The sequence below is a fragment of the Hyperolius riggenbachi genome, chromosome 12 (genome assembly GCF_040937935.1).
Source record: "Hyperolius riggenbachi isolate aHypRig1 chromosome 12, aHypRig1.pri, whole genome shotgun sequence".
Lineage (NCBI taxonomy): Eukaryota > Metazoa > Chordata > Amphibia > Anura > Hyperoliidae > Hyperolius > Hyperolius riggenbachi.
This window is the reverse complement of record NC_090657.1, coordinates 45,799,704-45,824,286: the sequence shown is the minus strand read 5'-3', so window position 1 is coordinate 45,824,286 and position 24,583 is coordinate 45,799,704. Positions and strand designations below refer to the sequence as shown.

Below are 24,583 nucleotides of genomic sequence, written 5' to 3'. Positions count from 1 at the left end.
AACAGTGTTATACCCTCTTGACTTAAATATTTAAAAAGTTCAGTCCCTAAGGTAACTAATTATGTATTTTTTTTAATTGTAAATTTTTGAATTTTTTTTTAATTACAAAAAAAAAAAAAATGGGGAGTGTGGGAGGTAATGAGTTAATTTTTTGTGTAAAAGTCATTTATTTGTATGTGAAAAATGTGTAGGGTGTAGTTTACTATTTGGCCACAAGATGGCCACAGTAACTTTTTGCTTTATTGCGACCTCCAAGCCTCCTTCCGGAAGCTTGGAGGAAGAATAAGGAGGCTGGACACGTGAGTTTCTTCTCACAATGATCGCGCTGCCCATAGGAGAGCAGCGGGTCATTGTGGGGCTTAGATCAACGAACGGGAATGGATTTTCCCGTTCATTGATCTCCGGGCGAGCGGGCGGCGGCGGTTTTACTAGCGGCGGGCGGCGTGTTTACGAGCGGGAGCGCGGACAGCGTCGGGAACGCGGAAAGTACGTGTTTCTCCGTCCCTGGTTTTTAAAGGATGGAAAAAGGGGCGGAGAAATACGTACGCGCGGGGGTAAAGTGGTTAATGCATGTGTGCAGAAAGGCCAAATGGAAATAGGAGCATATAATCAAAAGGAAAAGTGTGACCCTGCATGAACCGCACCACAGCATGTAGAAATTATAAATAAGCCTTTATTGATCCATACAAATACAATAAAACCATAAAAGCAAGCACAATATAAATACGAATACCCTCGAAATTGCACTGTGTGTGCTGGTATGGATAAGTAAATCTGGATAGCTAGATACCAGCTGTGTACACCGGGAGCACGAGAGGGGGAGGTGAGTGGGGCAGATCTAAGTCTGCAACGAAGTGATCTGTGCAAATGAGGCTTGTGCCTCCTAATGCTGGGGGGATGTGGGGCGTGATACCATGTATGCAGACCTGTGAGTGAGGTAATAGCCAATGAAGAGTGAAAAACCCCAAGTGGGGACAAACAACAATGAGAGCCCCAGTGATGGAACAATCAAGTGTCTAGAAGGTGCGTGTTCAGTGCAGGGCTTACCGGAGTAGGCTGGATCAGAGGGCAAGTGTGCGGGGAGCCGTCGCGATTCGCCGCAAACAGCGGCTTCTTCCGGGCAAGAAGAAGCCCGGAAGAAGCCGCTGTTTGCGGCGAATCGCGACGGCTCCCCGCACACTTGCCCTCTGATCCAGCCTACTCCGGTAAGCCCTGCACTGAACACGCACCTTCTAGACACTTGATTGTTCCATCACTGGGGCTCTCATTGTTGTTTGTCCCCACTTGGGGTTTTTCACTCTTCATTGGCCATTACCTCACTCACAGGTCTGCATACATGGTATCACGCCCCACATCCCCCCAGCATTAGGAGGCACAAGCCTCATTTGCACAGATCACTTCGTTGCAGACTTAGATCTGCCCCACTCACCTCCCCCTCTCGTGCTCCCGGTGTACACAGCTGGTATCTAGCTATCCAGATTTACTTATCCATACCAGCACACACAGTGCAATTTCGAGGGTATTCGTATTTATATTGTGCTTGCTTTTATGGTTTTATTGTATTTGTATGGATCAATAAAGGCTTATTTATAATTTCTATATGCTGTGGTGCGGTTCATGCAGGGTCATACTTTTCCTTTTGATTAAAAGCTGGTCACAATGCACATGTAAACTTGTATGTTGCTTTTGACTGCCATGGTGAGGTGGATCACTATCCCAGTGGCAACATGGGAAAACAATAGTGTACTGCATGTGAAAACAGTGTGTTTGAACAACATGGTCATGCTCTGTTCTTGACTGTTGTCCCATGCAGTACATTTTATTTTCCACATACTGACACTGGGATACTGTTCCTCCTCACCATGGCAGGTCGAAAAGCGACAAAGCTGGTCACAGCTGTAATACATTTTGTAAACTAAATGTTAATTAACTACCTGAACATTATACCTTCCAAAAATAACAGTGCTCAAAAGGGTTGTATGTTCGACAAAATTACTCGGTATTTTCTGATAACATGCTGACGAAACTTTGCTTTCCTGATTGTTGTGGTTCACTTACATTTGTACCAGTAACAATTGGTTGCAATATGTTGTATGTAGTGAGGTTGGAATTGTGTGGGTGGAGTAGTAGCACCAAGTGAAGTTGTACTGACTATAGGTCTTGAAGGCATGAAATTGAACCTTCCTTGACCTATGTTACTATCAAATGAGGATTGGTATGGAGCTTGAGTGTCATGCATTGGTGGAATGCTTGGTACAAAATATGGGTTGTGAAGTTGCTGTTGTGAGCGTTGCAATTGGGTTTGTGCTAGCGGCAATAGTGATTGGGAATATGTTCCGAATCGGTCACCGGAACTTTCTATTGGAATAAATTTTTCAATGACCTCAAGAATATCTTTGCGACATGAGAGATGTAGGCCGTCTGGCACTTTATCCAAGTACGGTTCTAAACTAATTAAAAACTGTAAATTGGCACTTTTTTTACCCCTTTCCTCCATTATCTGCTGTTCTCTTTTTTTCGTTTCCTCGGTTTTTTCTTTATAGGTTTCCACAAAATGTTGTACTGAAGTAAGCATTTGCTTTTCATAATCTTGTTTGAGCAATTTGCCTTTTTTTTTGGTTGTGGAAGTTTTTGCAGCTGGTTGTTGTGCTCCAGATTGTGTTTGTGAAGTCGATTCCATGCTAACAGATTAGCCAGAAGATTGAATGTCAATGACTTCTGCGCTCTCAGTATCACAGCCTTCAAACTGTGTATCTTCACTCATTGAGCATCGCGAACTTTCATCCTCTTCTATTATACTATCTTCAGTTCTGTAAAAAAGGGAAAAAGAAAAGTAATACCTTGTTAAACCAGTTATGTATTGCACACATATCACAATTGGTGGGCATTGTAAGGTCCATTTGATTACACTTTGGATTTGTACTATGAACAATTGACATGCATATTGAATTGATGTAATCCCCCAAAAATGCATGCAAATTGTTCACCAAGCAGAGGTAGCGTGTTTAAAAAAGCGATCTGGCACATCAATGGTCAATAATTCTCATAATTTCTTGAGTAATATTTGGAGAGTTTTATTTTATAATTATTGTTAATTAATTTACTCGACTGGCCTCAAAGTGCCAAATCCACGGTTACGTACTCAAACAAATATACAGGAAAAGAAAACTTACGGCCCAGTTTCTCCAAAAGATTTGAGAATTCCATCTGGCGAACATATTTATACTTCGTTCTTTTGGATGCTCCAGAACCACTCTTTGCTTCCTCCTTCTGTTTTTCTAGTTCTCGTTTGTAGTTGTCCCTCACAGACTTCCATCTTCTCCTCAGATCTGCAACTGTATAAATTGTATATCATTAATACAAAGCGTATGTTATCGGATAATATTTACATATATCTCCATTTCTTTCCATTTTTAGATTCCTGGCAACTGGTCAAAGCTTTACCTCTATGCATTATGAGTTCTGCATGGGGGTAACGACTATTCACCGGATCGTACGCACCACTTGCAAAGTTATATGGGACAAGTTGGCAAACATCTACATGGCTTTCCCGGACAAGAAGAAGTGGGAGGAAGTGTCTGACAAATTTTACAACAAACACCAATTTCCAAACTGCTTGGGAGCGATAGATGGCAAACATGTGCGTGTAGTGATGCCAGCACGCAGTGGAAGCCACTATTTTAACTATAAGATTTTTTTTTCCATTGTTCTGATGGCTGTTGCAGACGCCGATGGTAAGTTTATTTACATTGATGTGGGTGCTTATGGTGGAAACAGTGACTCACGCATATTCCGCAACAGCCGTTTCGGTCAAAACTGTTTGGTGGCAATTTAACCCTTCCAGACGACAAACCGTGGCCGGAAACTAATGGACCCGCGTATCCACACACTTTTGTGGCCGACGAAGCATTTGGACTGACCAAAAATTGGTATTGCTCGTATGCCCAGAGGACTCTGAACTATGACAGACGCATTTTTTAATTATAGGCTAAGTAGGGCAAGAAAAGTCGTGGAATGCGCCTTTGGCATCATGTCCAATAAATGGAGAGTGTTTCACACGGCGATGCATCTAAAACCAGAAAATGCTATTGCAGTCTTCAAGGCTGCTTGCATCCTTCACAATTACGTGATCACGATGGAGGGTACACCGGTGGAAGAGACTACATTTGTACCATTAACAGAAATACCCACTGCTGCAAGTGGAAGAGGCACGAGTACTGCCTTATCACAACGAGACAAACTATGCGAATATTTCGTTTCTGAGCAAGGATCAGTACCATGGCAGGATGACCACATTTAAATTTAGAAAACTGCTCAATGTTTCTTGTACCCAAAAAAATGTTTGTATTAAATAAACATTTATTTTCAAATTTCTTGTGTCACTATTTTCAATGTAAATGCATTAAAAATTCATGCAACAGGGCAGTGGATTGTCACTCAGCAGGTGGTATGACAGGTGGCAGGACATGTGGATGGTCGCACAGCAAGTGGCAGGGCAGGTGGATGGTCGCACAGCAGGTGGTATGACAGGTGGCAGGGCAGGTGGATGGTCGCACAGCAGGTGGCAGGGCAGGTGGATGGTCGCACAGCAGGTGGCAGGGCAGGTGGATGGTCGTACAGCAGGTGGTATGACAGGTGGCAGGGCAGGTGGATGGTCGCACAGCAGGTGGCAGGGCATGTGGGTGGTGGCACAGCAGGTGGTATGACAGGTGGCAGGGCAGGTGGATGGTCGCACAGCAGGTGGCAGGGAAGGTGGATGGTCGCACAGCAGGTGGCAGGGCAGGTGGATGGTCGCACAGCAGGTGGTATGACAGGTGGCAGGGCAGGTGGATGGTCGCACAGCAGGTGGCAGGGCATGTGGATGGTCGTACAGCAGGTGGTATGACAGGTGGCAGGGCAGGTGGATGGTCGCACAGCAGGTGGCAGGGCATGTGGGTGGTGGCACAGCAGGTGGCAGGGCATGTGGATGGTCGCACAGCTGTTGGCAGGGCAGGTGGATGGTCGCACAGCAGGTGGCAGGGCAGGTGGATGGTCGCACAGCAGGTGGCAGGGCATGTGGCGGGTGGCACAGCAGGTGGCAGGGCATGTGGATGGTCGCACAGCTATTGGCAGGGCATGTGGGTGGTGGCACAGCAGGTGGCAGGGCAGGTGGGTGGTCGCACAGCTATTGGCAGGGCAGATGGATGGTCGCACAGCAGGTGGCAGGGCAGGTGGATGGTCGCACAGCAGGTGGCAGGGCATGTGGCGGGTGGCACAGCAGGTGGCAGGGCATGTGGATGGTCGCACAGCTATTGGCAGGGCATGTGGGTGGTGGCACAGCAGGTGGCAGGGCAGGTGGATGGTCGCACAGCTATTGGCAGGGCAGATGGATGGTCGCACAGCAGGTGGCAGGGCAGGTGGATGGTCGCACAGCAGGTGGCAGGGCATGTGGCGGGTGGAACAGCAGGTGGCAGGGCATGTGGATGGTCGCACAGCTATTGGCAGGGCATGTGGGTGGTGGCACAGCAGGTGGCAGGGCATGTGGATGGTCGCACAGCTATTGGCAGGGCAGATGGATGGTCGCACAGCAGGTGGCAGGGCAGGTGGATGGTCGCACAGCAGGTGGCAGGGCATGTGGCGGGTGGCACAGCAGGTGGCAGGGCATGTGGCGGGTGGCACAGCAGGTGGCAGGGCATGTGGATGGTCGCACAGCTATTGGCAGGGCATGTGGGTGGTGGCACAGCAGGTGGCAGGGCATGTGGATGGTCGCACAGCTGTTGGCAGGGCAGGTGGATGGTCGCACAGCAGGTGGCAGGGCAGGTGGATGGTCGCACAGCAGGTGGCAGGGCATGTGGCGGGTGGCACAGCAGGTGGCAGGGCATGTGGATGGTCGCACAGCTATTGGCAGGGCATGTGGGTGGTGGCACAGCAGGTGGCAGGGCATGTGGATGGTCGCACAGCTGTTGGCAGGGCAGGTGGATGGTGGCACAGCAGGTGGCAGGGCAGGTGGATGGTCGCACAGCAGGTGGCAGGGCATGTGGCGGGTGGCACAGCAGGTGGCAGGGCATGTGGATGGTCGCACAGCTATTGGCAGGGCATGTGGGTGGTGGCACAGCAGGTGGCAGGGCATGTGGATGGTCGCACAGCTGTTGGCAGGGCAGGTGGATGGTCGCACAGCAGGTGGCAGGGCAGGTGGATGGTCGCACAGCTAGTGACAGGGCAGTGGATGGTCGCAGAAGTGGCATCAGATGTGTACACTTACTTTTTGAGGCCTTGCTTTTAGATGTCAGATCATCCCAGGTTCCATCAAACAAATCCGATCCTATTTCATTTCAGGTTTTGTTCTGCAGCTGATTATCCTTATACTCCTCACTCCCCTTTTCATACAAACAAGGATGCTGCTGGATTTTGGCCAGCAGCCCCTCTGTGGTGAACCATGCCATTTTCCTAGGCCCCATACAGGAAAAGGAAGCAACAGGAAGAAGAATTGTGGGAAAAGATCTTGCTTCTGGGTAAAAAACGCATGAAAATCGCATAGTACAGCGATTTTACTTGCGGTTTTCATGCGTTCCTATCTTTTCTATTGAATCGCGATCGCTTACATAATCGCTCCGCCGTGCGATTGCGCGTCGGTAAAAATCGCGTTAGTGGAAATTGCTATCCGCGATTAGCATGTTATTTCGCTAACCCTAGCGATTTTAAAATCGCTAGCGGTTTGCGATTTTGCGATTCCGCTAGCGCAAACGTCCAAGTGGAAAAGAGCCCTTAGCAAAATGTACCCCCAAAGAAAGCCTAATTGGTGGCGGAAAAAACAAGATATAGATCAGTTCATTGTGATAAGTAGTGATAAAGTTAGCAAACAAGGTAATTATACAAGCAAAACACGCCTAAAGGAAATCTGCGCCTGTGATTGCAGTACCCTGAAAAATAAATAAATAAAAGACACACTGTTAAAGGGATATTAAAAAAAAAAAGTGTCTACTAGTGAAACGCCACTTAAAGAGAACCAGAGACAAAGCACCCTCATGTATTTTACCATATATATCAATGGGAACATGACAGTAAACACCTACTCTGCTCTTTGTTTAATTCTTCACTGCTATGTATCCTTTTTTGATTTTTTTTTTCCCCACATTTTAAAATATTTTCTTGCCCTCCCCTCATTGGAAAACACAAATACACGGCAATCGTGCCATACACCCATCGGATTGTGGCAAAATCGTGGTACTGGAAATACAAAGAATTTGTGCCTCATCTAGTGCAAAAGAGCCTAAAACTTTGGATGACAAGTAATATGATATAACTATGCCCTCTTGTGGATATTTGTAGTACTGTAATAAAATATATTTTCATGTACTGGATGTGAATGTATTTCTCTCTCTGGAGGTCTGACCAGGGAGCAGGAAGGCATTTTTCCGCTGGCCCATGCTCTTTCCTTTAAAAGGTCCGCTCTGGATGGCCAAGGCAGGGGGGGATACCGGAGTCCTGTGCCGCCACCCATGTCCCCAACTGAAGGCACAATGTAGAGAATCACATGAGCGAAAGCCGTGCTGTGTTATCTCACCTGCTGCTGCATGCCGGAGTCCATCGATGTGTCCTGCTGCCACTGCTCAACTCTCCCCCTAGTGCTGGTCTCTTCCTGCACTTGTGTAATCATGTGGTGCAGGAAGACATGTCGGGCGTTATGGGGAGAGCTGAGTGGTGACAGGACAGCAGCTATGATAGAAGCATGGCGTCCCCTCGCAATACTCAGATACTCACTGTCCACCTTCACCTAACACTAACCAGGGCCCTCACATATGCCCAACACTAACCTACACCCATACCTACACCTAACCTCCACCACCTATGTCTAACACAAACACCCCCACCATCACCACCACCACATATGCCAAACAGGGTAGGGTTCTGTGTAAGAGTAGGGTTGGATTAACCACTTGCCGACCGCCCACTACCTATTGGCGGCGGCAAAGTGGCACCCCCAGGACCGCGTAACGCCGATCGACGGTACCTGGGGGACTGAATAGCCGGGGATCACGCGCATAGATGCGTGCACATCCGCCGGCATTAGGCTCCGCCCACCCGCAACGTCAACCCGCCGGCCAATGAGCAGTTCCGGCAGGTTGTTAACCCGCGATCTGCCGCATAGTAAGCGTACAATATGCTTTGTAATGTATGCAAAGAGTATTATACAGGCTGCCTCCTGCCCTGGTGGTCCCAGTGATCGAGGGACCACCAGGGGAGATGGCAGCCCTTCTAGTAAGCACAACAGCACACTGATTGCCCACAGCATCCATCAGACACCCCCCCCCCGATCACCCCTTCAGACCCCTGTTTGCACCCAATCACCCCCCTACTCACCCATCAATCACCCCCTGTCACTATCTGTCAATGCTATAATTTAGATTAGGTCCTAAACTGCCCCTGGGGGCTCCTGATCCCCCCACACCCTCAGATCCTCCCCAGACCCCCCCCTCCCCCCGTGTACTGTATACATCTATTCTCCCCTGTAATCACCCACTGATCACCTGTCAATCACCCATCAATCACCACCTGTCACTGCCACCCATCAGATCAGACCCTAATCTGCCCCTTGCGGGCACCTGATCACCCGCCCACACCCTCAGATCGCCCACAGACCCGCCCTCAGATCATCTCCCAAGTGCATTGTTTACATCTGTTCTCCCCTCTAATCACCCATCAATCACCCCCTGTCACCACCTGTCACTGCTACCCATCAGATCAGACCCTAATCTGCCCCTTGCCAGAACCCAATCACCCGCCCACACCCTCAGATCGCCCTCAGACACCCCCCCCCCCCCCCGATCACCTCACCAGTGCATTGCTTGCATCTATTCTCCCCTATAATCACACCCTGATCACCTATCAATCACCCGTCACCACCTGTCACTGCTACCCATCAGATCAGACTCTAATCTGCCCCTTGCTTGCACACAAACACCCGCCCACACCCTCAGATCGCCCTCAGACCCCCCCTGATCACCTCCCCAGTGTATTATTTTCCTCTGTTCTCCCCTCTAATCACCCACTGATCACCCATCAATCACCCCCTGTCACCACCTGTCACTGCTACCCATCATACCCATCAGATCAGACCTTCACCTGCCCCTTGTGGGCACCCAATCACCCGTCCACACACTCAGATTGCCCTCAGACCCCCCCCCCCCCCCTGATCACCTCCCCAGTGCATTATTTACATCTGTTCTCCCCTCTAATCACCCATTCATCAACCATCAATCACCCCCTGTCACTGCTACCCATCAGATCAGACCCTAATCTGCCCCTTGCGGGTACCCAATTACCCGCCCACACCCTCAGATCGCCATCAGACCCCCTCCCCCCCCCCCCGATCACCTCCCCAGTGCATTGCTTGCATCTATCCCCCCCTCTCATCACACCCTGAGACACCCATCAATCACCTCCTGTCACCCCCTAGCACACTTTCCCATCAGATCAGGCCCTAATTTGCCCCATGCGGGATCCTTATCACTCAGCCAAACCCTCAGATCCCCCTCAAAGCCCCTTCCGATCACCTCCCCAGTGCATTGATTGCATCTATTCTCCCCTCTAATCACCCACTGAGACACCCATCAATCACCTCCTGTCACCACCTAGCACTCCTATCCATCAGATCAGGCCCTAATCTGCCCCCTGCGGGCTTCTGATCACCCGGCCAAACCCTCACCCGCCCCACCGCAGTGACAGAATTTTTTTTCTGATCACTGCTGGTCTCTACGACTTAATTGTGGCCAACCATTACGCCACAGAATACGCAACCGCCAATCCAAGAAGCTACCATGCCTAGCCTTTTCGGTGGAAACCACTCCAAGTTTCCGAACGTAAATTTTTTTGGGGCCTTCTCCTTAACATGGGCCTAGTCAAAAAGAATGTATTGCGGTCTTATTGGTCTACGCACCCAATAGATCACATGCCCATGTTCTCTGCTGCCATGTCCAGGTCACGATTTGAGAACATCCTGCGCTTCCTACACTTCAGTGCCAATACAACCTGTCATCTAAGAGGCCACCCTGCTTATGACCGGTTCCACAAAATTCGGCCCCTCATAGACCACCTGTCATCAAAATTTGCAGATGCTTATACCCCTGAACAGTAATTTTAAGGCATTTGGTTTCCAGACTACTCCTCATGGTTTTGGGCCCCTAAAATGCCAGGGCAGTATAGGAACCCCCACAAGTGACCCCATTTTAGAAAGACGACACCCCAAGGTATTTCATTAGGAGTAAGATGAGTTCATAGAAGATTTTATTTTTTGTCACAAGTTAGTGGAAAATGACACTTTGTGGAAAAAAAAAAACAATAAAAATCAATTTCCGCTAACTTGTGACAAAAAAATAAAATCTTCTATGAACTCACCATACTCCTAACGGAATACCTTGGGGTGTCTTCTTTGTAAAATGGGGTCACTTGTGGGGTTCCTATACTGCCCTGGCATTTTAGGGGCCCTAAACCGTGAGCAGTAGTCTGGAAACCAAATGCCTCAAAATGACCTGTGAAATCCTAAAGGTACTCATAGGACTTTGGGCCCCTTAGCGCACCTAGGCTGCAAAAAAGTGCCACACATGTGGTACCGCCGTACTCAGGAGAAGTAGTATAATGTGTTTTGGGGTGTATTTTTACACATACCCATGCTAGGTGGGAGAAATATTGTGTGTAAAAAAAAAATAAAAAAATTGTCATTTACAGAGGTACAATAAAGCTTGAAAACGATGATTCTCTTTATCAAATTTCGTTAATACCTGGCGCCAGATTTGTTAATAAGTCAGGCCCTTTTTTCATGCACGCACGCACGCAGGCCGTTATTCTATTCTATTTTCACCTAAGTTTTTCCCTAGGAGATATTTGTTTGCCTAATCAACAAGCAAGAAATCATTTGGCAGTACTTTTTCACCTACATTTTGGAACTTTTTAATTTACGGAGTTCTGTAAAAATTATTCTAAAGAGAAGATGAAATCTTATCTCCTGGGAGAAAACTTAGCAGATAAAGTGAATTAAATAGGGGCCAAAAAGTCTTCAGCAGGGCTGAGAAACATGTTTGTAGCAATTTTCATTGAAACTGGAGTTTCACTTGAAATGTTTTCCTGACAGTGTGTGAAAGGAACGCCACCCAAGCCTACTCTTCTCACACTTTCTGCTGTGAGAACGGATGATACTGAGTGGGAAAGGTTTTGGGGTGGATAAAATAACAGGGGAGGGGACCTAACATCTCATCGTGACTAGCAGAGTGTTGCTGTATTTCTGTCTCAGCACCCTGACATTGTGGTTAAGTATGAGGAAGTATCTCGGAGCCACAGTCTCTTGCTCTCACATAGCTGCTGAGACGCTGAGCATGACACATCTGGCGGGTGGGTTACTGAGAGATAATACCCCAGATTCTAAGCCCACACACCGGCAATGGCAGACGACTACAGAGAGATCTTTGCAGCAAGGCAGGCCCTGCGAGATAGCAGCCTGAACCTGCAGAATGTTGCTGATTACTGTGAGAAGAACTACATAGAGGTAAGACTGGATCATTTAGGAGGACTCACTGTTTCACCAACCATACACGGTAGACAATCTACCAATGACAACCTTTCTTCAGGATACCTCCATGACCAGTGGTGTAGCAATAGGGGATGCAGAGTTGCCTCTGGGCCAGAGGGGCCCTCCTTCATCCATCTTATTAGCTTTTCATTGGTGCCATGCTGATAATGAACACCTTTATATGTATATTGCATAGTTGTAATCTTAGTCTAAGTTTCCTTAGTCTAATTACACCTCCCTGACACTGCAGCTGTCCTTGGTAGGTTTTGGGACTCCATATCAAGACAGTGGTTGGGGCCCCATGTAAAGCTCGAACTGGGGCCCCAAGCTCCTTTGTTACGTCACTGTCCATGGCAGTTTAGTGCCTGCATTCTCTTGGCGGGGGGCACTTCTGATGGGTGCAGGGGTACTCGGGCCTAATATTCTTAATTAAGTTTAACAAATTAACAGTTTAAGAAAATGATAAATCCAATGTACATAACACCACCAAATTAGTATTGTAGTTAATTTAGTGAATTGAAATCATTGGGTAATGCATTGAAAGTGTTAAGAAATAATTACCATCAACTATTAAATATATCTGTGTCAAGGGGTAGTTCCAGATAATCTTTACATTCCAATAAAATGTTAAACACTGATTTGCCGCATACTTAGTTACAGCACCCATGGGCAATCCACATAACCAGTCACCTAGTAATAATAATAAACCGCATAAACCGCATGGTGATGTGACCCTGCCGAAGGCTTACAATCTAGAGGGAGAGGTAGGGACACAAAGGTAGGGGACCAGAATTCACCTGGGGGTTTAGAGTACCAGTGAGCGGGGGCAGGCCAGAGTGAAAAGATGCATTTTGAGGGCCTTCTTGAAGATGTTGAAGGAGGGCGCAAACCTAATGGGGGGAGGTAGGGAGTTCCATAGTGTTGGAGCAGCTCTTGAATTCCCATGAAAAAGATACCGCAAGTCCTGAGGAGGTTACATTGTGCACCTTCAGCAGGGTCCTCCTCCTTGTGTCTCCTACCTGTTCACGCACCTGCATTACCGTACACCAGGCCCGGATTTACCTCACAGGAGCCTATAGGCACAGATGTCCTGGCGCCCTAGACTTCACCCTCCATGAACCTCCAAACCCTCATCGAACCGCACTACAGGTGTGCTGACTGGCCCAGCTGTCACTTCTCCCTTATTTCCATTGCCCTTCATAAGTAGCTACAGGTGCCCCTTATTATTGAGGGTAGTTCTGGCTACCTAATACTAAGTAGCTAGAGGTGCCCCCAAGAATAAGGTAGCCAGAACTACCCTCAATAATAAGTAGCTAGAGGTGCCCCCAAGAATTAGGTAGCTAGAGGAACCTCAGTATTAAGTAGCTAGAGGTGAACCTGACTGAAGGAAGATCTTATCAGTGGAATGCCAAGAGCAGGGTGAGTAACCTTTCATTTACACTCTGCTCGGGACTCTGCATAGAAAAGGAGAGAGGGAGGCAATAGGGGAGGGGATTGAGCCGCCTTTCCATCATCATGCGCCTGTAGGCACAAGCCTACAGTGCCTTATGGTAAATCCGGCACTGCCGTACACTCATCCTATAGATCTGAGTGAACTCGAATGGCCTAATCTCCATGCTCTCATCCAGTGATTGTCTAAGCATTACCTTGTGCTCATGATGGTTTTCCCCCTCTAGGCTCCAGACAAGCGCAAGGCTCTGGAGAGCACCATGGCCCTTGTCACACAGACCCTGGCCAGCGTGGCGTCTCAAGTTAGCATCGCTGCCCGACATGTGAGCGACATGTTGGAGAAGCAGAGCCAGAATCTGCAGAAGGAAGAGGCTAAAGTTCGAATTATCTCTCAGGTAAGTCTCCGAGGAAGTCTACAGTCTACTCATTAAAGGGATACTCCCCCTTCGCTGAGGTGCCTACTTCAATAATACCTCTTTTAAAGGACACCTGAACTGAGAGGGATATGGTGGCCATATTTATTTCCTTTTAACCACTTCCCGACCGCCGTATTGACAATTGGCGGCCGGGAAGTGGACCCCGCAAGGACCGCCGTATTGACAAATGGCGGCGGTCCTTGTAGGGGCATGGGCGGAGCGATTGCGTCATCCGTAAAGCGAACCTCCGCCGCCGCCTGGCTCCGCTCACTCGCCGCAACATCCCGCCGGCCATACGGAAGCGGCGGCGGGATGTTAACCCCCCTTATCAATTCGCCAGGGCATTATTTACATCTGTCCTTCCCTGTAATAACCCACTGATCACCTGTCAATCACCCATCAATCACCCCCTGTCACTGCCACCCATCAATCACCCCCTGTCACTGCCACCCATCAATCAGCCCCTAACCTGCCCCTTGCGGGCAAACTGATCACCCACCCACACCAATAGATCGCCCGCAGATCCGACATCAGATCACCACCCAAGCGCAGTGTTTACATCTATTCTCTCCTCTAAACACCCACTAATTACCCATCAATCACCCCCTGTCACTGTTACCCATCAGATCAGACCCTAATCTGCCCCTTGCGGGCACCCAATCACCCGCCTACACGCTCAGATTGCCCTCAGACCCCCCCTTATCAATTCGCCAGTGCAATATTTACATCTGTTCTCCCCTGTAATAACCCACTGATTACCTGTCAATCACCCATCAATCACCCCCTGTCACTGCCACCCATCAATTACCCCCTGTCACTGCCAGCCATCATTTACCCGCTGTCACTGCCACCCATCAATCAGCCCCTAACCTGCCCCTTGCGGGCATTCTGATCACCCACCCACACCAATAGATCGCCCGCAGATCCGACGTCCGATCACCTCCCAAGTGCAGTGTTTACATCTGTTCTCTACCCTAAACACCCACTAATTACCCATCAATCACCCCCTGTCACTGCTACCTATCAGATTAGACCCCTATCTGCCCCTAGGGCACTCAATCACCCGCCCACACCCTCAGAATGCCCTCAGACCCCAGCCCTGATCACCTCGCCAGTGCATTGCTTGCATCTATTCCCCCCTCTAATCACACCTTGAGACACCCATCAATCACCTCCTGTCACCCCCTACCACACCTACCCATCAGATCAGGCCCTAATTTGCCCCGTGTGGGCTCCTGATCACTCGGCCAAACCCTCAGACCCCCTTCCAATCACCTCCCCAGTGCATTGATTGCATCTATTTTCCCCTCTAACCACCCCCTGAGACACCCATCAATCACCTCCTGTCACCCCCCTAGCACTCCTATCCATCAGATCAGGCCCAATACAACCTGTCATCTAAAAGGCCACCCTGCTTATGACCGGTTCCACAAAATTTGCCCCCTCATAGACCACCTGTCATCAAAATTTGCAGATGCTTATACCCCTGAACAGTCATTTTGAGACATTTGGTTTCCAGACTACTCACAGTTTTGGGCCCGTAAAATACCAGGGCGGTATAGGAACCCCACAAGTGACCCCATTTTAGAAAAAAAGACACCCCAAGGTATTCTGTTAGGTGTATGACGAGTTCATAGAAGATTTTATTTGTTGTCAAAAGTTAGCGGAAATTGATTTTTATTGATTTTTTTTCACAAAGTGTCATTGTCACTAACTTGTGACAAAAAATAAAATCTTCTATGAACTCGCCATACACCTAACGGAATACCTTGGGGTGTCTTCTTTCTAAAATGGGGTCACTTGTGGGGTCCTATACTGCCCTGGCATTTTAGGGGCCCTAAACCGCGAGGAGTAGTCTAGAAAACAAATGCCTCAAAATGACCTGTAAATAGGACGTTGGGCCCCTTAGCGCACCTAGGCTGCAAAAAAGTGTCACACATGTGGTACCGCCGTACTCAGGAAAAGTAGTATAATGTGTTTTGGGGTGTATTTTTACACTAACCTATGCTGGGTGGGAGAAATTTCTATGTAAATGGACAATTGTGTGTAAAAAAATCAAACAATTGTCATTTACAGAGATATTTCTCCCACTTAGCATGGGTATGTGTAAAAATACACCCCAAAACACATTATACTACTTCTCCTGAGTACGGCGGTACCACATGTGTGGCACTTTTTTACACCCTAAGTACGCTAAGGGGCCCAAAGTCTAATGAGTACCTTTAGGATTTCACAGGTCATTTTGCGACATTTGGTTTCAAGACTACTCCTCACGGTTTAGGGCCCCTAAAATGCCAGGGCAGTATAGGAACCCCACAAATTACCCCATTCTAGAAAGAAGACACCCAAAGGTATTCCGTTAGGAGTATGGTGAGTTCATAGAAGATTTTATTTTTTGTCACAAGTTAGCGGAAAATGACACTTTGTGAAAAAAAAACAATTAATCAATTTCCGCTAATTGTGACAAAAAAATAAAAACTTCTATGAACTCACCATACTCCTAACGGAATACCTTGGGGTGTCTTCTTTCTAAAATGGGGTCATTAGTGGGGTTCCTATACTGCCCTGGCATTTTAGGGGCCCTAAACCGTGAGGAGTAGTCTTGAAACAAAAATGACCTGTGAAATCCTAAAGGTACTCATTGGACTTTGGGCCCCTTAGCGCAGTTAGGGTGCAAAAAAGTGCCCCACATGTGGTATCGCCGTACTCGGGAGAAGTAGTATAATGTGTTTTGGGGTGTATTTTTACACATACCCATGCTGGGTGGGAGAAATACCTCTGTAAATGACAATCTTTTGATTTTTTTACACACAATTGTCCATTTACAGAGTTATTTCTCTCACCCAGCATGGGTATGTGTAAAAATACACCCCAAAACACATTGTACTACTTCTCCCGAGTACGGCGATACCACATGTGGGGCACTTTTTTGCACCCTAACTGCGCTAAGGGGCCCAAAGTCCAATGAGTACCTTTAGGATTTCACAGGTCATTTTGAGAAATTTTGTTTCAAGACTACTCCTCACGGTTTAGGGCCATTATACTACTTCTCCTGAGTACGGCAATACCACATGTGTGGCACTTTTTTGCAGCCTAACTGCGCTAAGGGGCCCAAAGTCCAATGAGCACCATTAGGCTTTACAGAGGTGCTTACAAATTAGCACCCCCCAAAATGCGAGGACAGTAAACACACCCCGCAAATGACCCCATTTTAGAAAGTAGACACTTCAAGGTATACAGAGAGGGGCATGGTGAGTCCGTGGCAGATTTCATTTTTTTTGTCACAAAGTGTCATTTTCCGCTTACTTGTGACAAAAATTAATATCTTCTATGAACTCACTATGCCTCTCAGTGAATACTTTGGGATGTCTTCTTTCCAAAATGGGGTCATTTGGGGGGTATTTATACTATCCTGGAATTCTAGCCCCTCATGAAACATGTCAGGTGGTCAGAAAAGTCATAGATGCTTGAAAATGGGAAAATTCACTTTTTGCACCATAGTTTGTAAACGCTATAACTTTTACCCAAACCAATAAATATACACTGAATGGGTTTTTTTTTATCAAAAACATGTTTGTCCACATTTTTCGCGCTGCATGTATACAGAAATTTTACTTTATTTGAAAAATGTCAGCACAGAAAGTTAAAAAAATCATTTTTTTGCCAAAATTCATGTCTTTTTTGATGAATATAATAAAAAGTAAAAATCGCAGCAGCAATCAAATAGCACCAAAAGAAAGCTTTATTAGTGACAAGAAAAGGAGCCAAAATATCATTTAGGTGGTAGGTTGTATGAGCGAGCAATAAACCGTGAAAGCTGCAGTGGTCTGAATGGAAAAAAAGTGGCCGGTCCTTAAGGGGGGTAAAGCCCACGGTCCTCAAGTGGTTAAAATATACCAGTTGCCTGGCAGAGCTGCTGATCTCTTTGTTAGTAGTAATGTCTGAATCTACACAGCTGAAACAAACATGCAGCTAATCCCGTCAGACTTTAGTCAGAGTACTTGATCTGCATGCTTGTTCAGGATCTGTGGCTTACAGTATTATGCTAGATACAAACGATGCAAATTTCGGACAGATTTACTTTCAGATCAATTATTTCCAACATGTCTGATCTGATTTTCTGATCGATTTTTCAATCGATTTTCTGTTCACTTCTATGAAAAATTGTTTAAAAAATCGATCGGAAATCAGATCTCACAGTATACTGTATCTGTCCAGCCTCCATATCCCTCTCACTTCAGCTGAACTTTACCCTTACCTTTCACTCTCCCCTCCTATATTTCAACTTCATCCTTATACTATTCAAATTGTTTGGCTATTATCCTACTATGTCAAACAGCACGCTGCCTCTGTCTGGCTAAACTATTCAGTGCCACAACATATAAAGTTAAGTGGAGTGCATATAATGCCTAGGACACATAATACAATTTCCCTTCAGTCTGATGGTCGAATCGATAATTACAATCTGATTTATGATCGTTTCTCCGAACGAGTTTGTATGGAAGTGATTAGAAAATAGATTAAAAAAACGAAATCAGTACGGACTTGTTGGAAATTATCAATTTGACTATCAATCTGACAGAAAATTGCATTGTGTGTACGAAGCAGAAGTGTACTAATAAACCTGAAAAGGATTTCTTTTTAAATTGCCTGGTATTATGTGGCAAAAAATTGCAACTCTCAGTTGGGTTATATCAAAATATAAACAACATTACTACTGAAAGGTAAGTGCAGTATTGTACAGGTTATTCACCAACAAGGTAGCCTAGGCCAGGGGCCTGGGGGTTGTTCTAGCTGTAACTACCGGTGTGGACCCCTTCTACTCTCACTTGCCCTTTTGTGCCCCTTTATGCATGAAGCAGGGCCATATATGGCATGAAACATACTAGTGCTGTCACAGTACACATGGCCAATTTTAGGCATAGACAGGCAATTAAGTCTGGGATGACAGCTGCTTGAAGGGGGACACCAAGGAGCTATTCTTAGCAGACTGTGCTTCATGCAGTTCTTATGCACAACTGCTAGCTCATACTAAGGCATGAATAAATGGTAGTTTTAGCAACTAAATGGGCACTTCTGATTAATATAACATAGGTTGCTGGAATAGCATAACAATGAATCAATAGTGTAACAATGAATTAAGCTGTAACCATTTTCACCCAGACTCCATATAAGCAGTATCATTTTACCTGAATAAAGTAGAATCCCTTTATAGTAAACTCCAAGGGGCCAGGAAAAGTGTGTGTGTGCGTGCGTGCGTGCGTGCGTGCGTACTGAACCTTACTGATTGGAGCTTTGCGGGCCTGGACTAATCTTTACCGATTTTCTCGGTTCTTCTATATGAACCAATCTTCAATGATTGGAGCCTTGCATTCTTTGCTCTATACACATTGATAAATAGTGCTGGTTTGCATGTATGTGCCTGATTTTTGATTATTTGAATAATATGTAAGCACTTGATTTAATATACTTCTGAGGAAACTAACAGTATGCCAACGTCTCTGAACTCATGCCATCATCTTACCAACAAGGCCATGGGGCAAGTGTATGGAACCAAAGCTGGCATCTTGCTTTGGGCTCTACTCAATAAGGTCGCATTCACACTTGCAATAAAAATCTTTGGTTTAGTGGAATGAAATGGATCCGAATGGATGAGTATGGGTCCTATGCAAAGCAATAGGTTCCGTTCACATTAGTTCATTCGAAATGGATCCATTTGGTCTGTTCTGGTGAGCGGAATGCACAAGGCCAGATTTATGCTTTGCCCTTTGGCCAAATATGTTGTGGCTCCCCTTTCCTGTGCAGCATCCATGTATGCAGCCCCTTCTTTTATGAAGAACTTGTATTCCCAGGGCCAGATTTATGCTTTTTCTGCCCTTAGGCCAAATATGTTGTGGCTCCCCTTTCCTGTGCAGCAGTGCCTCTCCCATTTCATATGTCGCATCCATGTATGCAGCCCCTTCTTCTATGAAGAACTTGTGTTCCCATGGCCAGATTTTTGGAAAGGCCCAAAAGGCCCGGACCTTGGGCAGCTGCAGGGCACCTGGACATAAAAGAGGCATTACTACATATTAAAGGGGAGCAACACATGAAAAAGGGAAATTCTCTTGAGCATCAGTTTCCCTTTTTCATGTTTTGCTTCACTTTGTTATGTAGCAACGCCTCTTTCATGTCCAGGTGCCCTGACCACTTGGGCTGCAGCCGCCCAAGGACCGGGCTTTTTTTGGCCTTTCCAAAAATCTGGCCCTAGGAACACAAGTTTGGGTCCCCTACAACCTTTCCAGATTGGTCAGACAAAATGGATTGAGTTGGAGGCTGATGGAAACAATACAAGCCTATGAAAATGGGTGGTGTCCATTCTCACTAGGCTACTCTGCAGTCAGTTCGGGTCCTCTGCTGCTGCCACCTTCCTTTCAGGGGTTTCTGCACAATGATGTACAGTACTAGAGGGGAAAAAAACACAAAGACAACGGGAGCCCAAATGGTGCAGTATGTCACAAGTATTGAGTATTCAAAGGTACTTCTGTAAAAAAGGGTACTCACAAAGGTGGGTTGCATAGGGGCAACCGACCACTTCAGGCAAGTGGAGTATCTTAAACCTGACTCCACTCAGGTATACCAGCAATCCTGGACTCAGTCGCTCTCTTAGCAAAAAATCCTGTGCACCTTAAATACCATAGGCGGTGCAATTCCACCTTGGATCAGGTGCACAAGGCTCCCCTCCTTAGAGGGCGGGGGGGGGGGGGGGATGGGGGTAAGGCACAGTAGAAGGTAAAGAGGCGCCCAATGTATATAAAACACTCTAAAATCAATAAAACAAAAAAGATGAGGTGGCTTACCTCACAGACAAACTCACTTTAGGTAAGGAAGTTTAATTGAAAATTAAGTACAGGCAACCAGGGATGTTCGTAGCAACTTCGCTACGCTGGAACTACGAGTAGTTTTACGCAATTACGCTTCGCCAAACTACGGCTTTAAAATCAAATATTTGTTTCATATGCATTCCGTAGACTATGCGTTAAAATACGCAATTACGCGTAGTGCGAAGCGTAGTGTATGCGGATGCTTATGCCCGTATGAAGAAAATTGTACGCATTAATTCCTCTTTAAATGCTTATACCGGGAACTCTTCTATACGTACATTCCCCTTTCCAATGTGTAAATGTGTAAGCATACAATCGCACACGGAAAATAAGACGTGAGTAACACATTCATAGTTGACTACGCAATACACATGTTAACTACGTATAGTGGGCGTAAGCTACGCGTAGTGGTACTTCGCTACGCGTAAATTCGTAAGCGTAGTTTTGAAACTTCACCTATGAACTACGATGCGTAGATGCGAACTACGATGCGTAAATTCGCACTGGCGTAGTTTCTGCTCATCCCTGCAGGCAATGCGTTTCGTGGGACCCTGCCAACTTCCTCAGGCCAAATAAAAGTGCCGTTGCAGTCTATTTGCCGCATTTGGGGCGCCTCTAGTGCAGCAAATAGACTGCAAAGGCACCTTTATTTGGCCTGAGGAAGTGGGCAGAGTCCCACGAAATGCGTTGCCTGTGCTTAATTTTCAATTAAACTTCCTTACCTAAAGTGAGTTTGTCGTCTGTGAGGTAAGCCACCTCATCTTTTTTGTTTTATTGATTTTAGGGTGTTTATATACATTGGGTGCCTCTTTACCTTCTATTCTGCACAATGAAAACTCCAGTATACCAATCTCAGAGGCTATATAGCGCTGACATTTTCCACAGCGCTGTACAGAGTATATAGTCTTGTTACTAACTGTCCCTCAGAAGAGTTCACCTACCATAGTCATATGTCCATTGAAATCTAGGGTCAATTTGTTTTTAGGAGAAAGCCGATGAACTTATCTAGGATTGTGGTCTTTGGGAGGTGGAAGGAAACAGAGTGCCTGGAGGAAACCCACACAGACATACGTAGAACATACTAAATCTGAGCAGATAGTGCCCCGGCTGGGATTTGAACTGGTGATCCAGAGCTGCAAGGCGACAGTGCTATCCACTACACGTAGGCATAGCTAGGGTTTTCAGTGCCCAGGCACAAAGACAGTTTGGGCATGAGCATGCATTAGAATGTGGGCCTGGTCATGGGTGGAGCCAAAGAGAGATCGCCGTAACATTGGAGCCGGTGAGTTTTCTGCTGTTATTAATGCTTCCACACTCCTCTGCAGAGGGAAGGAGGGGCAGAAACGGAGGCACTTCTGGTTGCCAGAGAACCACCTCCCACATTAGTGGGGGTGCGTCGGCCACGCTGAGCACCCTCTCAGTGCTGCGCCCAGGGACATATGTTCCCACTTGCCCACCCATAGCTACGCCTCTGCACTGTGCTGGCCAGTATGGAAACCACAAATCCCAATCACTGTACAAATCACTTGCATTAATTTCAAAATTGCTTAAAAAACGCCAGAAATAGCTACCGAAAGCACTCAGGGGGTTGATTCACTAAAGCGTGATAACTGCTATCACAGCAGTTATCATGCGGTTTGCGTGCACAAAGCATTACTCCGCGTAATAAACTAAGGTGTGAGCGCGATCATGCACAAACCTTTGTTTATCACGCGAAGTAATGTTTTGCGCGCAGCAGATCGCGTGATAACTGCTGTGATAACAGTTATCACGCTTTAGTGAATCAACCCCGGGGATTGCAATAGTGATTTGCACTTTCTACTGGGTCACAGCTAGGGACATTAGCCTATGGTAGAGATTTGTGGTAGTTAGCTGTGGATGTCAGCACTGTATAAATACATATTGTTTATAATAACACACTTTAAATAGTATGTTCTCTCTTCTGTCGCTAGTCCCTCACCAGCCAAAACCACTCTGTCAAGTTCTCCTTTAGCACTTTAAATTCAGTTTTGTTCCTAGACAGTGCAAATAGTGAACACAGCTCCCATTCATATTTGCACAGATAAACCCAAACAAGGGTGCAAATAAATAGTTTCTGCTCAGGGAGGATTCCAGCAGCTTATGTACATACATAGGCAGTGACATCATCCGAATGGCCGCCGGGGTTCCCCTGACCCCCAGCAGCCACACTAGGGCTAGGTTTATAACACCTAGCATTTTCTAAGGGGTCCAGTGGACTATGGCATCAATACATATGTATCTACATATAGGCATAGGCTCCCAGAATTCTTCCTGTGAATGGAGGATTTCAGCATTTAATATCAGAAACCGTCCAGAGCTGGATTTGAACATTTTACCACCCAAGGCCCACTGTCACTAACCCCGCCCCCCAACCTTCCCCGTCCTGTGTGCTCCCCCTGTCCTGTTTTATTTGTGGACCCCCATGCTGTGTACTTTCCTGGTCCTCTGCTCCCCCATTCTATGCTGTGCTTGGGGGGGGGGGGAGTACAGCATATGATGGGGGAGCACAAGACCACTGCTCCGCTGCTTGCCCCTGAGGAAGCAGGGAGGCTGTGGACTGGGTTTGTGACTGCTGCTGTTTAAATGTTTGGCAGTTTTACTGCCTAATTGTTTTAGCCCGCTGCTTGCCCCTTGCTCCCTGGTGCCCTAGGCTGTGGCCTTTGTGGTCTTGCCTCAAATCCAGCCGTAAGAGCGTGAGTAATGGACGTGGAGCAGGAATTTTCAATCAAGATCATAGAGGATATTGGTGTAGGACAAATAGCAACATATTGGTGCAGGACCAATAATTAAAGGTTCTTTATTGTTTTTTTTTGTACTATTTAATCACTTGTGGGTTGTAAACCCATTTCAACTGGTGTGGGTACATCTGACTGCCCCCTTGATCCTAAAGGGACCTTCCAGACTCCACCGTAAGCCACCCAGATAGGACCTACACACATGGGTGTGGGGGTAGTTACACCGCGTACGTTAAAAAGGGGCGCTGGGAAAAAAGGGCGCCGGGTTTTTAACGATAAGCATGGATAACGTTTAAAAATGTATTGTACTGTATTTCGTTTAAAATTAATGTTTTTTAACGTTATAAATCATTAAATAATGTGCATTAAATCGGCAATTGTAAAAACGTTAATCTTTCGTTTAAATACTGAAACGTATAATAACGTTTAAAAAAAAAATTACTAAGTAACCCTCCCTGTACCTACCCCTAACCCCTAGACCCCCCTGTTGATGCCTAAACCTAAGACCCCCCCTGTTGGTGCCTAAGTAACCCTCCCTGTACCTACCCCTAACCCCTAGACCCCCCTGTTAGTGCCTAAACCTAAGACCCCCCTGTTAGTGCCTAAACCTAAGACCCCCCTGTTGGTGCCTAAACCTAAGACCCCCCTGTTGGTGCCTAAACCTAAGACCCCCTGTTGGTGCCTAAACCTAAGACCCCCCTGTTGGTGCCTAAACCTAAGACCCCCCTTTTGGTGCCTAAACCTAAGACCCCCTGTTGGTGCCTAAACCTAAGACCCCCCTGTTGGTGCCTAAACCTAAGACCCCCCTGTTAGTTTTTTCGTTTAAAAATAATGTTAAAAAAAAAAAAAATGTACTGTTTTTCGTTTAAAAATAATGTTTAAAAAATATTGTACTGTTTTTCGTTTAAAAATAAAATTTAAAAATGTATAAATCATTAAACAATGTGTAATCATGAGAAACAGTAATAAAACATTAAGTCTCCGGGCGCCGCTTTTAAAACGTTATTTTTCTCCGGCGCCCTTTTTTCCTATCGGGCGCCCATTAAACGATATTTATTATAGGAGTGAATGGCGGCGCCCGATTTGTCCACTAGCCTCAGGCGCCCGAATTTACTGTTCCCAGTTACACCCTCTCCTTAGGGATAACATGGACAAGGGTTTTAGGAGAGAGGGACAGGCTTTGCTGCCCATCTCTTCCAGAGTACCCAATATCTTGGACTTGAACCAATCAGATGAACTTCCTGCTATTTTTGATTGGCCCAATTCCAAGTGCAAAGTGTACCATCTGCAGGTTTCTGTCGTCAGATTAGCGGATTTTTCATTATTATGGTTGAACTTTGCTTATAATTCTAGTCCAGCATCAGAGAGACCTTTATGCCTACTACCTATAACATGATAACTACATTTTCCTATTTCTTGTGTATGAAGTTAATAGACATCCATGCAGAAAAAGTGTCTCGACGGAAAATTGGAAGTTTGACCATCTCCAAGAAATTTCCTCACAACAAAAAAATTGTGTCTGTAGAAGAGAAAGGACCACTGACACCATATGCAAGA

General features: G+C 46.4%; 1 protein-coding gene across 4 annotated transcripts in view; it reads left to right on the top strand.

The window, feature by feature from the left end:
- LOC137542301 (ABI gene family member 3-like) overlaps window positions 1-24,583 on the top strand; it is a 336,298-nt gene that overhangs the window by 266,313 nt on the left and 45,402 nt on the right. For 3 of the 4 annotated variants that reach the window (XM_068264119.1, XM_068264121.1, XM_068264120.1), the window contains exons 4-5: window positions 13,219-13,386; window positions 24,455-24,583. The exon at window positions 24,455-24,583 is cut by the window's right edge and continues 48 nt beyond it. In XM_068264119.1, the coding sequence (XP_068120220.1) occupies window positions 13,252-13,386; window positions 24,455-24,583 (264 nt within the window). In that variant the 5' untranslated portion in view covers window positions 13,219-13,251. Of the gene's footprint in view, window positions 1-11,342; window positions 11,519-13,218; window positions 13,387-24,454 lie in introns of those variants that run through there. The other variant, XM_068264118.1, reaches the window with a different exon arrangement.